The sequence below is a fragment of the Eriocheir sinensis genome, chromosome 67, assembly GCF_024679095.1.
Source record: "Eriocheir sinensis breed Jianghai 21 chromosome 67, ASM2467909v1, whole genome shotgun sequence".
NCBI lineage: Eukaryota > Metazoa > Arthropoda > Malacostraca > Decapoda > Varunidae > Eriocheir > Eriocheir sinensis.
Genome location: NC_066575.1, coordinates 144886 through 160000, shown reverse-complemented (window position 1 = coordinate 160000; position 15115 = coordinate 144886). Strand labels below are relative to the sequence as shown.

The 15115-nt window shown below is 45.5% G+C and overlaps 1 protein-coding gene across 1 annotated transcript in view; it reads right to left on the bottom strand.

Annotated features, from left to right (window-relative positions):
* The window catches only part of LOC126987885 (zyxin-like), a 28845-nt gene extending 14983 nt beyond the window's left edge, over nucleotides 1-13862 (bottom strand). The window contains exon 1 of the mRNA XM_050845359.1: nucleotides 11447-13862. Coding sequence (XP_050701316.1) covers nucleotides 11447-13528 — 2082 coding nt within the window. The 5' untranslated portion in view covers nucleotides 13529-13862. The remainder of the gene's footprint in view (nucleotides 1-11446) is intronic.
* Between the last annotated feature and the right edge of the window lie 1253 nt (nucleotides 13863-15115).

Sequence of the window (15115 nt, the reverse complement as noted above, 5' to 3'; positions counted from 1 at the left end):
AGAAAACAAAGAAAAAGAAAGAAAGGAAGGGAGGGAGAGAGGGAGGAAAGAAGGCATAGAAAAAAAGAAAGAAAAAGAAAGAAAGAAAGGAAGGGAGGGAGGGAGGAAAGACAGAAAAAGAGAAAGAAAGAAAGAAGGAAAGAAAAAGGACACATACGTTTTTCAAGGCAAGTAGAAAGAAACTAAAAAGGGGAAAATATATAAAGCAAAATAAATGAAAAATAGAAGACGTCTCAACACGCAAGGGACACAAACACATGGCACTCCCTCCCCCCATCCCCCTCCTCCCCCCTCTTCTCTCTTCCCCTTCCCGCCTTCTCTTCTCCCTTCCCCAACCAGTCACCTGTTAACTCACTGGGTCAAGATGTTATGTGTATTATAAGGCAATAAGAGTGTACTAGATGTGTTATAGTGTACGGAAATTTAGTATAATGTAATGTAAGGTAACGTAAAGGCAAAATACAGCAGGCTTGGCGTGAACTCAACTACTGTTATATGCATGTGTATATCTCAATAGATGTATCAAATCAAATCGTATTGTTTTTGTCACTATGTAATGTAAGGTAACGTAAAGGCAAAATACAGCAGGGTTGGCGTGAACTCAACAAAAGTAGGCCTACCTTCATCCTTTAGAGACCACATATGTATACTGTTATATGTATGTGTATATCAATAAATGTATCAAATCACTGGGTATTGTTTTTGTCACTATGTAATGTACGGTAACGTAAAGGCAAAATACAGCAGGCTTGGCGTGAACTCAACAAAAGTAGGCCTACCTTCATCCTTTTGAGACCATATATGTATACTGTTATATGTATGTGTATATCAATAAATGTATCAAATCACTGGGTATTGTTTTTGTCACTATGTAATGTAAGGTAACGTAAAGGCAAAATACAGCAGGGTTGGCGTGAACTCAACAAAAGTAGGCCTACCTTCATCCTTTTGAGACCATATATGTATACTGTTATATGTATGTGTATATCAATAAATGTATCAAATCACTGGGTATTGTTTTTGTCACTATGTAATGTAAGGTAACGTAAAGGCAAAATACAGCAGGCTTGGCGTGAGCTCAACAAAAGTAGGCCTACCTTCATCCTTTTGAGACCACATATGTATACTGTTATATGTATGTGTATATCAATAAATGTAACAAATCAATTATTTCCACACTTGGAGTTAATATCTTCCTAATACACACTTATTTCTACAACAGGATCCACTAGCATCCAGACTCACTTACCTGACTATAGTTATACCCGTAAGCCATTGTGAGGGTGAAGGCGAGAGGAATCCACTACTATACAGAGTCCAGGCGGCGACACTTTACTAATAGGTATATATCACTTATGTCACTGTGCTTGTAACTGATTAGGCGGCGATGGCTCACTAATATATTACTTAGTCTTATGTCACTTTCCTTGTACTTTGTTAGGCGGCGATGCCTCATTAATATATCACTTACGTCACTCAGTTTGTACTTTAGGCGGCGATGGTTTACTTATATATCACTTGTGGCACTGAGCTTGTACTTTCATTTATCTATTTCTTTGTACTGTCCTTTGGTCACTGACTGGTCCGTCCTTCCTTCCCTCCTCGCCCTCTCTTCTTTGAACAGAGCAAGTTATCGTCACGAGTCTGGTGGTGGTGGTGGTGGTGGTGGTGGTTTTCACAAATACGTCAAGCCCCGCTCTCCATCACCCTTTAAGTAATTGTATCAGGTAATTTACTTTCAAAAGGTATCCATAATATCCACATTTTCAGCCTAGCGGATATAGATAAATATACAGATATAATGAGAGAGAGAGAGAGAGAGAGAGAGAGAGAAAAAAAAAAATTGTCAGGAATTCAATCTTCATCTCCCAGTTTCATCACCACCGTCACCACCACGATACAGCACCACCACCACCACCACCACAATCATCACCACTTTTATAATATTTCCAAAACTTTGTCACATTCTTTTCATCACGCGGTGCACTTCTTACGAGAGAGAGAGAGAGAGAGAGAGAGAGAGAGAGAGAGAGAGAGAGAGAGAGAGAGAAACACAGCCCCACACACACCATCACACACCCAACCCCTCCGACGCCCAACCAACCACTGGCCTTCCTCCTCCTCCTCCTCCTCCTCCTACTCCTCCTCCTCCCGGCATCCAGCCTCCTTCGCCTCCCTCATCTCCTCCTCCTCCTCCTCCTCCTCCTCCTCTCCTCCAGCCATTAGTTACCAAAGTATAAGCCTACGTAATTTTATACCAAGATCACCCTTACCTAAGCCCTCCTTCCCTTCCTTCCTTCCTTTCTAACTAACTTACTTCCTTCCTTCCTTCCTTCCTTCCTCTTATCGTTTACTTCCTTCTTTCTTCCCATTCCTTCCTTCCTTCCCTTCCTTCACCTTACAGTTTTCTCCTTCCCATTCCTTCTTTATTTTCCTTTCTCCTTTCACGGATCTTAATAATAATAATAACAATAATAATAAGGAAAGGGATGGAAAGGGAAAGGAAGAGCAGGGAAGGGAAGGGAGGGAAAGGAAAGGGAGAGAAGGGAATTAAAGGGAGAGGAATAGAATGGAATGGAAGGGAAGGGAAGGAAAGGAAAAGGGAAGGGAAGGAAAGGAAAAGGGAGGGAAGGAAAGGAAGGGAAAAGGGAAGGCAAGGGAAAGGAAGGAGAGGGAAAGGAGAAGGGAAGGGAAAGGAAGGAAAGGGAAAGAAAGGAAGAGAAGAAAAGGAAAGAACAGAAAAGGAAGGGAGATACAGGGAAAGGAAAAGTATTGAAAGGGGAAGGGAAAGTAAGGAAGAGAAGGGAAGGGAAGGGAAGGGAAGGGAAGGGAAGAGAAAGTAAGGTAAGGTAAGGCTGGGGGAGGTCAGGTAACGTTACTCAACAAACAAACACTTGAAGGTGAGAGCATCGGTAAAGGTAAGGTTGGGAGCACAGGCGGCGGTGCTCATCTCCGTCACATTTATCAGGGCATCATAGGAACGTTCAAATCTACACGTCGGCGAAGAGAAGAAAAGGAAGGGAGACATAGGGGAAGGAAAAGTAAAGAAAAGGGAAGGGAAAGTAAGGAAAAGAGAAGGGAAAGGAAGGAGGGAAGAGAAACATAAGAACATAAGGGGTCGTATTACAACCTGGTGGTAGTGTGAGTCTTCTTCTGTACCATGAACCTGAAGAAACACTCATTAGAACCCGACTGATCCCCTCTTTGACCTTTAGAAAGAGCTGATGTTAGAAGCAAGAGTGTCTTATAAAACCAACCAAGGAGTCTGCAAGAGGCCGGTGGGTCTGTACAAGGCAGCTCCTGTGACCCTAACCCCACCTAACTTCACTATCCATGAATTTATCTAATCTACTTTTGAATGTTATCATATTGGCACTCACAATATGACTGACAACCTGTTCCACTCATCCACCACTCTGTTAGTGAGCCAATTTTTGCCCATGTCCTTGTTGAATATGAATCAGTCCAGTTTAAACCCATTACTACGTGTCCTACCCGGTTCTCTTATCATCAAAACCTTATTAATATCCCTCTTATTAAAGCCCTTTATAAGCCTCGATCAGGTCTCCTCGCACCCTTCGCCTTTCTAGAGAATGAACGTTTGTTTGTCTTTCCTCATATGGCAAGTTTCTTAACCCGTGAATCATCTTCGTCATCCTCCTCTGTGCCGATTTTAGCATTTTGATATCCATTCCACAGTAAGATGACCAGAACTGAAATTTGCCTCCCCCCCCCCCCTCTCTCTCTCTCTCTCTCTCTCTCTCTCTCTCTCTCTCTCTCTCTCTCTCTCTCTCTCTCTCTCTCTCTCAATGGATGACATCTGACAAACTACTTCCACACTTGACGAGAGGGAGGGAGGGAGGGAGAGAGGGAGGGAAGGAGGGGAGAGGAGGGTAGAAAGGAGGGCAGGAGTAGGAGAAGGAGTAGACATGTGGGCAAGGGTGGCACGAGGAGGAGGAGGAGGAGGAGGAGGTGAGGGGCATAACATTCCCCACATTCCTGCGGTATTCTCTCCCAGCGGCCTTCACCCTTCTTCCTCCTCCTCCTCCTCCTCCTCCTGCCCTTACTCCGGGCCCCACAAAGCCTTGCCCCTAACCCCCCCTTCCCCCTCTCTCTCTCTCTCTCTCTATTTAAATCTTCCCTTCCCTTCCCTTCTTTTCTGTTTCCTTCCCTTCTCTCTCTCTCTCTCTCCTCGATAATCGTGACACTAGAATATGCAGAAAAGTATCATAGGTGGTGGTGGTGATTGTGGTGGTGGTGGTGGTGGTTGATGGGCAGGAGGTTGTTGTGAACGGGGAGAACGGAGGAGGAGGAGGAGGAAGGCCAAGGCTTTGTGGGGCCCGAGTGGAGGAGGACGAGGTGGACGAGAAGGAAGAAGAAGAAGAAGAAGAGGCAGCGGAGGAGGAGGAGGAGGAGGAGGATTTTCAAAACTGAGGCAAGCGTGAACGTGACAAAAATGATGTGTGTGTGTGTGTGTGTGTGTTGTTTCCGAAGTAACTCGTGTGTTTGTGAGTCTGTGGAGGTGGTGGTGGTGGTGGTGGTGACTGCACTGTTGGATACCTTTGCCAAGAGCTGAGATGAGAGCTGAGATGATGATGGTGGTGGTGTTATTGCTGGTGTTGTTGGTGGTGATGGTGATGGTGTTATTGCTGGTGTTTGTTGGTGGTGATGGTGGTGGTGTTATTGCTGGTGTTGTTGGTGGTGATGGTGGTGGTGTTATTGCTGGTGTTGTTGGTGGTGATGGTGGTGGTGTTATTGCTGGTGTTGTTGGTGGTGATGGTGGTGGCGCCGTCACTCAATGCCCACCCCCACACCAGTACAAAGGCCTCCTCCTCCTCCTCCTCCTCCTCCTCCTCCTCTTCCTTTTCCTCCATTTATAGATAGATAGATGTAGACAGATAGAGATTTTTCCACTAAACTCAATAATAATAATAATAATAATAATAATAATAATAATAATAATAATAATAGGTTCACAATTATTTATATTTATAACGAGGAACAATCTTAGCAGTCTCTCTCTCTCTCTCTCTCTCTCTCTCTCTCTCTCTCTCTCTCTCTCTCTCACACACACACACACACCAGCCAAGCTATTTAATACACTGTGAGAAAGAAATGATTAACTATTCCTGTTTAATATTTGTGAAAGGAAAAGGAAGGATGAGAGAGAGAGAGAGAGAGAGAGAGAGAGAGAGACGAGGAGGGAAAGAGATGGAGGGGAAAGATGAGGATGCGTGGGGAGGAGGTGGAGGAGAGGAGGGAGGGGAGGGAGAATGGAGAGAAAGATGCGTGGACAGAGGAGGAGGAGGAGAGGAGGAGGAGGAGCATGTGTGTGGCGCAGTCAGGAATGTCAGGAATGTCAGCCATGAGAGGTTTGCCATCATCCAAGGCTTCCTCCTCCTCCTCCTCCTCCTCTTCTTCCTCTTTTATTCATTTATTTATTAACTTTATGCTTCTCCTTTCTCCTCGTCCTAATAAATAAAAATACTAAAAAGAAAAAAAAGAAGAGGAAGAAAATAAAACTAATATTAAACCCTTGTCCTTTTTCTACATTTTTTCCTCCTCCTCCTCATCATCATCCCACAATCCCTCACCCCTCCTTCGTCCCTTCCTCCTTTATTTTTTTTTTTTTTACTTCTCCTCCTCCTCATCTCTCTTCACTGCTATCATTGTCTTATTCCTCCTCCTCCTCCTCCTCCTCCTCCCCTCTTCTTCTTCTTCCTGCTCATCCTCGTACCTCCTCCTCCTTTTTGCTCCTCTTCGTATCTCCTTCCTCCTCCTTCTATCTGTTCATCTTCGTACCTCCTCCTCCTCCTTCTTCCTCCTCTTCGTATCTCCTTTCTCCTCCTTCTTTCTGCTCATCTTCGTACCTCCTCCTCCTCCTCCTCCTTGCTCCTCCTCTTTGTATCTCCTCCTCCTCCTCCCTGCTCCTCTTCGTACCTCCTTCCTCCTCTTTCATGTGCCTCTTTATAATTCCTAAATCCTTCTAAATCCTTTTTGCACATCCTCCTCATGTTATTCCTCTCCTATCATCACCATCAACACCATCACCATCAACACCATAACGCCAATTCACCTTCACAACAAACTCCTTAAAAAAAATACTAAGAGGAACACGAAGGAGGAAGAGGAGGAGGAGACGAAGAGGAGCAGGAAGAAGGAGGAGGTATACAACGAGGAGTAGGAGAGAAGGAGGAGAAGGAGGAAGGGGAGGAGGAGGAGGAGGAATACCTAGACAGAACGAGAACTAAATTTGATCAATCGTCATAGGGCCGTCTCTCTCTCTCTCTCTCTCTCTCTCTCTCTCTCTCTCTCTGTGGCATTCTTATATATATAAATAAATGTAGTTAAGGACATAAATAGTTTGAAGAAGCTGGAAAAGGATGAGGTTTTAGAGGATGATGATGATGATGATGAGGAGGAGGAGGAGGAGGAGCGGAAGGAGAACAAGAAAAGGAAAGAAGTTGATGATGAGGATGAGGATTATTAAGAAGAAGAAGAAGAAGAAGAAGAAGAAGAAGAAGAAGAAGAAAGGACAACAACAACAACAACAACAAAGAGAGAAGACAAGAAAAACAAAAAAAGTAAAGATGAAAAAGGAAAAAATGACGCTAGTACAATACTGAAAAAGAAGAAAGTAGAAAAAAAATAGTTACAAGAAGAACAAAAGGAAAAAGAACAAGAGGAGGAGGAGGAGGAGGAGGAGGAGGACCAGTTCACCTTGCATACTTGTAGTCAGCTGAGCCGGCCGTCGCCAAACGTCACAGCTCCTCCTCCTCTTCTTCCTCCTCCTCAGAATCCTTAACTCTCCTCATTCCTTCTCCTTTCACTCTCCTCCTCCTCCTCCTACTCATCCTTTACCATCTTCACTCCTATTCCCCTCCTCCTCATCTCTTCCATCCAACAATTCTATCACATCCTTCACGGCCTCGCATCCTTCCCCACCTCCGACCATCCTTCCCAATCCTCCTCATATCCTACAGTCCTCTCACATCCTTTTCTACACCATCCTTTACCTTTCATCCTTCCCAATTCTTCTCCATACTCTCAAATCATTCCCAATCATCCTAGCATCCTACATTCCTGTCATATCCTTTCCCAACCTCCTCCATACCCCCATATCCTTCCCCACCTCCTCCTCCTCCCATCCTCCTTCGGTCCCAACAGTCATCCACACTACCACAGCATCTTACTTTCACTCCTTCCTCCCTTCTCTTCCTTCCATCAGCATCCAACATCATTTCTTCCCATCAACTCTTTCCAAAGGCCAAAAAGTAGATCAATCGGGTTCTAATGAGTGTTGTTTCAGGTTTACGGTACAGAAGAAGAGTCAAACTACCACCAGGGTCATAAAACTACTGCTGGAAAGGCACACAACTCCTACGAAAGCCTTGTCAAATATGTGTACTTGGGCACCGAAATATTTAAAAACATAGGCTTTACATTCTTAGGAGACACATAACTGGTAAAGCATTCAACTCGTGTGTGTGTGTGTGTGTGTGTCCTTGTGTGTGTAATGTCAAGGCCCCATGCCACGCCCCGCCCCGCCCAGTCCAGCAGGAATCCGCGGCGCCACTCACACTTAGCAGATGGTGCCGCGACGCCTGCTGCCCCGGGCCACACACACACACACACACACACACACACACACACACACTTTCAGTACATATAAAAATAGTGCAGCTTTATAAATAGTACTGATTGCCTAGTACAATAGTAAAAGGAATTTCGTGGTAGTAGTAGTAGTAGTAGTAGTAGTAGTAGTAGTAGTAGTAGTAGTAGTAGTAGAAAAAGAAGAAGAAGAAATAAAAAGCAGGGGGAGGAGCAGGAGGTGGAAGAAGAAGAAGAAGAAGAAGAAGAACAGCAGCAGCCACAAATACACCGATTTCAATTTACTTGTGTCTGCCTTCTCTGGGAGCGGCTCGAGAAAACGTATTTTTGTGCTGTTACTTTTAGGGGATAACTCAGGTAAGTTGCAGCCCGTCACGAGTCTTCAGATACTCTCAATTTAATCTAACCAAAACCCAAACAATCAGCATATAAGTGTACTCAATAAATTCATATATGCTTTCTCATTAACCAGACTTATCATATATAAAAAAGTGATCTCTTTCTATGTTGATTTTTACATTACATTGATGTATGCTATGTGTTTGAAGGCTTTCTAACTTAACCCAACTATAACCCAATTAGTCATCACATTGGTATATTGATTAAATTCATATACACCTCCTTCACCTTGAGATAAAACATCAATTATTCAAAAGGAGCAGTAAAGTCATGGAGTCAAGGGAACAACAGAAAAAATTGCAAAAGGGAATTTATCTCAACTCAAAAAGTACAGTTCCCCCAATAGATATAGAAATACTTAAATTAATCTAGAAGAACAGGTAGTGGAGGCAAAGAGTGTGCAGCAGTTCATGGAAAAACTGGATAAATGTAGATATGGAGACAGGATCACATGACAAGCTCAGATCCTGTATACAACTAGGTAAACACACACACACACACACACACACACACACACACACACACACACACACACACACACACACACACACACACATTATCAGGGCAAGAGCAGTTCAACTGGATGCTGACTATGAATTTGGGTTTCATATTATGCTATTCTTTTTTTTTTAACAAAAGTATTTATCTCCTTTTAAGTTGATCTTGATATTGCATCTAACAATTTATGCACCTAATCATTTACACTATTTGTCTGCTCAATTTAACCCCTTGACTGTGGATTTCCTACAAAAAGACATCACCAAGCTACAGGAATGTAACAAAAAGTGGCTGCTACAATTCAGTGAAAAAAAATGTTAAGTCCTGCACCTTGGAAGGGGAAATCCAGCATACCAATACCACATGGGAAAAAGTCCACTATCCACCACAGAGGCAGAAAGAGACCTGGGACTATATATTACCAGGCTACAAGTGAAGGCCAAATCCATGCCAGACAGTAGACTTGAGATGACAAGCTAAATAGAACAAAGTGTTGACCTGGTCTTGCCCTGCCCCCATCAGCACTGTGTGTGTGATGTAGACCATTGTATCAAACAAGTACTCTCTGACACATCACATAACCTCTAAAGTTCCTGTGTATCCCATGGGGGCAAGTCACAGTTTAAGAATTCGTCATCTAGTATTACTGTGAGAAAGCACTGGGGAAGATGATCAAGGGCAACCTCCCCACCCCCAGATCTCACACACTTTCTCCTATCTGCACCCTGACTAACTTTTATTTCAAGTTTTCTTCACTTATCAGAATCTATTATCTGCACCAATAATACCTTTATACTACTGCTCAGCTCCAAGCCAACTTCAACATGCACAGTTGTACATGTTTTAGTTAATTGATTTATTAAGCCCATACAAAGTACAATACACTATACAGAACAGATTTACTGATGCAGATGAAATACTGTTATCACAGCCAAAGGGTTTGTGTTTCTCATTCAAGGTGTTGGGAGAGCATGACTCACCCCTCTGACATACATTCAGTGAAGGTGACTCATCAGTGGGAGGGGAGACAGGAAATTACTGCCTGAATCACATATTTCTTTTCTTTTAATATCATTATATTATTTCTTTTCTTTACCTACCTAATGTAATTTTACAGTAAAGGAAGCAGCTCAAGGGCAAAAAAAAAGTAATGAGGAAAAAAAGCCTGCTAAACACTGCCCCTATAAAAAAAAAAAGTTCAGAAGAGTGGGCAAAAAAGAGGACAACTTCAGGAGAGATGTCTCGATACTCTGCTCTTGAACGCTCTCGAATTTCTTGGGTCCTTTTAATAATAGATTCATTATTTTTTTGTCATAATGCTATCGGTAAAAAAATCAATCCCTTTACTATTGATATCTGGGGAACATAACCCAACGGTATGGTGAGGGATGTCTGTATTATCATTAAATATGCAAGAAAGGAGACAAATGCTTTCTCCAAAACATACAATCATTCTAGTTTCAATTCATAACATTTATTAGCAGAGTTGATCAGAGAATATCCCCGTCTAGGTAGCTATAACAACATACCACTTCAATAGGTGCAAGAGAGAGCTTATAAAATAGTGCAATATACATTTTTTTTCTTTTTCCTTTCTGCAAATTATATGATTCTTCTGCATACTACCGACAGTAAAATTTCTGATGCATATGACATTATGGCTGAACATAATCCCTTCCAGTCAGTTTTGCCAATCAATATCCTCTCATAACTTCTTACAATGCTGTATGTTATATTTGCAAGGTGTCTAGCTTTGGCAGTTTTCTTTTCTTTCAAAGTCAGAAGGGCAATTTTTCTTATTTGTTACATCTGATTCCTGAATAGTTATGTAATTAATTTACAAACTTTTAAGCTCTCAAATGTTTGGTAGATCGTTTCTAGAAAACAATAATAAAACTTTTTCCTTATTTATACTTTTTTTTTTTTAACAAAAGTATTTATCTCCTCTTAAGTTGATCTTGATATTGCATCTAACCATTTATGCACCTAACCATTTACACTATTTAAGTCTGCTCAATTTAACCCCTGACCACAGCCTGTTAGTGGCACAGGCAAATTTTATTTATAGTGGCTGCTGTGATATATGAATCTTGCTTGGCCCATGCTGTCTTTACCTTTCTGAAACCTCTTTAAAATTAACCTAATTCTTTTCTTCATGTACTTTTGTTGTGTACGACATCATCAAACCCTCATTGGTGTACCTGATATGGATTTGGGTTTTGAAGAGATCTTTACCAACTGCACACTGTCCTGCGCACCAACACACATCCCCTGCACCAACTTTTTTGCCTGCTCCACCCAATTTCACGGGGATAGTTTACATTTACCTCTACGCTCTTATATATTGGTTTATATTATTTATTTATGTGCTCTGATAGACTCTGGGGACAAATGAATGGAAAAACTGGTTGGTTGCGCAAAAAATTAGTTGAAGAACACGCTCAGTGATTGTAAACTATGGCATTTCTAGCATGGACCTGCCAGCTAAGTGATGTTAACAATTACTGCGTAACCTATATTGCTGGTGTAAACAATCAACAATAATATCTATATTGATTCAAAACCTGGAACCATGAAAAACAAAGCTGGTGATGCAAGTAAAGCAGAATTTCACACTATCTTCCTACAGCATAACCTCCCATTCTTCAACCTTTGAGGACTATCTACTGGGCTTTTAGATTATTTGATTAGATTATTTAGATAATTTACATTATTTGACTTTGGCGAGGCAGTGTCAAGTGTGTTGATGAAAACAAGGTCGAGAATCGAGACACCCCTCCACCCAAAATTGACCTCTCTTTTGGACACTCATCTATACTCTCTTTCATAAGGGCAGATGAATGATCTTTTTTTTCTCCTTTAATTTTGCCCTTGAGCTGCTTCCTCTGCTGTAAAAAAAAATGACATGATAAAAAGTAAGGAAGAAATTGTTACTCACCATTGATTTTGCCGTGACATTGTAGGGAAGGAGATTCTTTCCGCTGAGAGGCTTGGCCATGGGGAGCGGGGAGACACTGGTGGAGGGGGCACCGACAGGCATGGCAGTGGCGGTGGTAGTGGGGGGCATGGTGTGACCTCCCCCACCTAGCTTGTGCTGCCACTGTGCCAGGCGGTCACTTGGGGTGCTGGCTTGACTCATGGTGGTGGTGGTAGTAGTGCTGTTGTTTAGCACACTGTTATTACTGCTAGCGTTGTTGTTATTGTTATTGTTAAGGCGCACAGCGGATGACGGGTATGGGGGAGGGGGCGGCGGCACCTGCACAGCCTGCCCACCTATGAACGATGGCACTGAGGTCACTGTTCGCACCAGGGAGGAGGAGTACGGGGGTGGAGGGGGAGGAACCACAAAATGCTGCTGATGCTGCTGTTGTGCGTGAACCACTGAGGAGGAGTAGGGAGGCGGTGGGGGAGGCAGCACTCCCCCAGCCCTCAAGAGGCTCTGGGGGGTGGAGGGAGTTGAGGGAGTGGACGGAGTGGAGGACGCAGGGGAGTGGGAACCAAGGGGGGAGTGTGTGGTCCCTAGGCTTAAGTTCTGGAACTGGCGCACCACAGAGGATGGGTAAGGTGGGGGCGGGGGGGGATCAGCACCTGACACACTCTTCAGCACATCAATGTTAGCGTAGTTGTGGTTGGAGGTCACCAGGGGGAAGGCGACAGAGGTCACTGTGTCTGTGGTGAGGCTGAGAGCCTTGCCAGGGTAGGGTGGGGGTGGAGGGAGGGTAGTGGGGCTGGGAGTTGCTACCGGGGTAAGTGTAGTGGGGCGGGTCAGGCCTAGAGAATGTGGTGGCACTGGTGGCGGCGGGAGACTGTCATAATATAAGCCTCGATGCCTAACAGAGTCACTGGTTACGCTCCACTGTGAGCTGTGGCGCGCGTTTTCCTGCACATACGCGTTATTTCTAGGGATCACAAATTGTTTGCCCTCCAAGTCCTGTTCAATGCGTGGCGGCAAGTGTCTGTTGCTTAGAGTAGGACGGAGGGAACAGCCTTCCTCCAAAATGGTTTGACTGGCTAAACTTGTGCGGTCTAGACTAGAACCTTGCAAGGAATGTACAAAGCTGCTCCGCGGACTGGAATGTTTGGAGTCTTGAGAACTGATGCTGGAGCGCGGGCTGGCATACTTGTTCTCGATGACAGTGGCGGCCAGGCTGCCTGTCGGCCCGTACTGCTGGTAGGAGCTGACGTTCTCGTAGGTGTGTAGCTGCCCCACGTAGCCGGGCTTCACAACGTAGTCAACGGAATGGTGCGTCAAAGATTGTGGAATGCTTCGCGAGTTCTGGCCGGAATTAAGAGAATCGTGACTCCCACCGCTGAGGCTGGAGCGTGGGCTGGAGTGCGCTGAGCTGCCCAGGGCACTGCCGCCTCGGCCGTACACAGGCGGCGGCTCGTACCTCACGTGGCCAGAGTACAGCGGGACCTGGCCATTGACAGGTCGCGGCACAACCCCGGGGCTGCCCCCATTGATGAGATGCGACCCAACAGTGGCCTTGCTGCTGACGACGGTGGTGGGCTTGATGTGGGCGTAGCCGACGGTGGCTGGGGCCGAGGTGGCGCCCGTGACCAAAGTGGGGGCAGGGGCGGGCTGGCCGTTGACGGCCTGGCTGGAGGCGGGGGTCGGCGCGGCGCTGCTGGCCACCACCAGGGCGTCGGGCTGCCGCGGCGTGGCGAACTTGGAGGCGGCGATCACGCGGCGCGCGTCAAGCACCTGGTACACCTGCGGGGCGGGGTGCGGCTGGCCGCTGCCGTCACTGCCGCCCGAGATAAGGCTCTCGATAGCCCCGACCCTCAGCGGCGGCACGGACCCCACAGCATCTGCGCCGCCGCCCGCGCCTGCGCCGCTGCCCGCCCCGCGCGGCAGAATGCGACCGTAGGGCGCCTCGTCCTGGCGGGCGGCGGGGGCGTCCTGCGGGGCGGCGGGCAAGTCCTCCCTGCCCGGGCCGGGGCAGGGGCGGGCGGCCTCGCCTAGGGTGTGCAGCAGGCGGCTGGCCTCGCTGGCGGCGTCGGTCCCGTAGCGGGCCATGGCGCGGGTCACTCACGCCCTCATGGCCGCGGGGCGCCCACACGCTGCAGCACCCATGCTAATGCCTCGCTCTTATAACACACGACAAGGATCACCATCAACAAGTGTCATGGCGGAGGAATACACAAGGTCCAACTTCAAACAATGAAAGTTTTTATTTCAGCCACAAACTTTCAGGTCACCAGCACACGAAACAATTGTACATTCTAGATTAACTAATCAATTACTGCGTCACAACGGGCACTGAAGCATCCAGAAAAGTTACTATTGACACGATACCGTCGAACTAGTTTATGTTGGACATTCCTGGTACAGGTGGCAGCACCCGCACATTGTTTTCGTCCACACACAGAGAGCGGCGGCCATGGCTGCACGGGGGACTCAGGCAGAACAGGAAACCTTCTTTATTAATAATGAATCGATATGTGGGCACACGCCGAGGGGCACATAATCTCGGCCACACCACAACGAGCAGGTCTCCATTGGACATCTCTCCCATAGCAAATATCCAGCAGCAAGAGAGACATCGACGTGCTCCAGACGCGAGATTTGTGGGCATCCTGGCCTCCTCCACTCAGGGGCCTCCTTCGGGTATAACCTTGTGGGCAGGGCAGACTTGTGTCCAGCGTGCCACATGCCCACACAGCTGGGGCTGGCGTTCACGAGCTATGCAGGTGACAGGCCGCGATTCGCCTCACGGAATAATCGCGGATTTGACGCAGCGTCACTTCAGCGATACCCAATGATCCTGCGAACACATTTTTTTTTTTTACAGTAAAAGAAGCAGTTCAAGGGCAAAAAAATGTAATAAGGAAAAAAAACAGCCCGCTAAACAGTGCCCCTATACAAAAAAAATAATTGTTCAGAAGTGGACAAAATTAAGAGGGGTCAGTTAAGGCTTATATATAAAGCTGCTCAGTATTCTAGCTCGAAATGGAGGAAGTTTCTATAGGTTGCTCAGTATTCTCGTATGGGAGGGGGCTTCTATAAGTTCCTCAGTATTCTCGTAATGGAGTGCCTGTATAGGTTACTCGCAGTATTCTCGTAATGTAGGAAGTTTTCACAGGTTACTCGATCAGTATTCTCGTATGGGAGGCTTCTATAGGTTGCTCAGTATGCATTCTCGTAATGGAGGAGGCTTCTATAGGTTACTCAGTATTTTCGTAATGGAGTAGGCTTCTATAGGTTGCTCAGTATGCATTCTCGTAATGGAGGAGGCTTCTATAAGTTACTCAGTATTATCGTAATGGAGTAGGCTTCTATAGGTTGCTCAGTACGTATTCTCGTAATGGAGGAGGCTTCTATAAGTTACTCAGTATTATCGTAATGGAGTAGGCTTTTATAGGTTGCTCAGTACGTATCCTCGTAATGGAGGAGGCTTCTTTAGGTTCCTCAGTATTTTCGTAATTAAGAGGTTAGGAGGTTTCTATAGGTTGCTCGATCAGTATTCTCGTAATGGAGGAGGCTTAATTATATATAGGTTGCTCGATCACTATTCTCGTAATGGAAGAGGCTTCTATAGATTGCTCAGTATAATATTCGCGTAATGGAGGAGGCTCTCGGAAAGATTTTTCATATTTCAGCAAA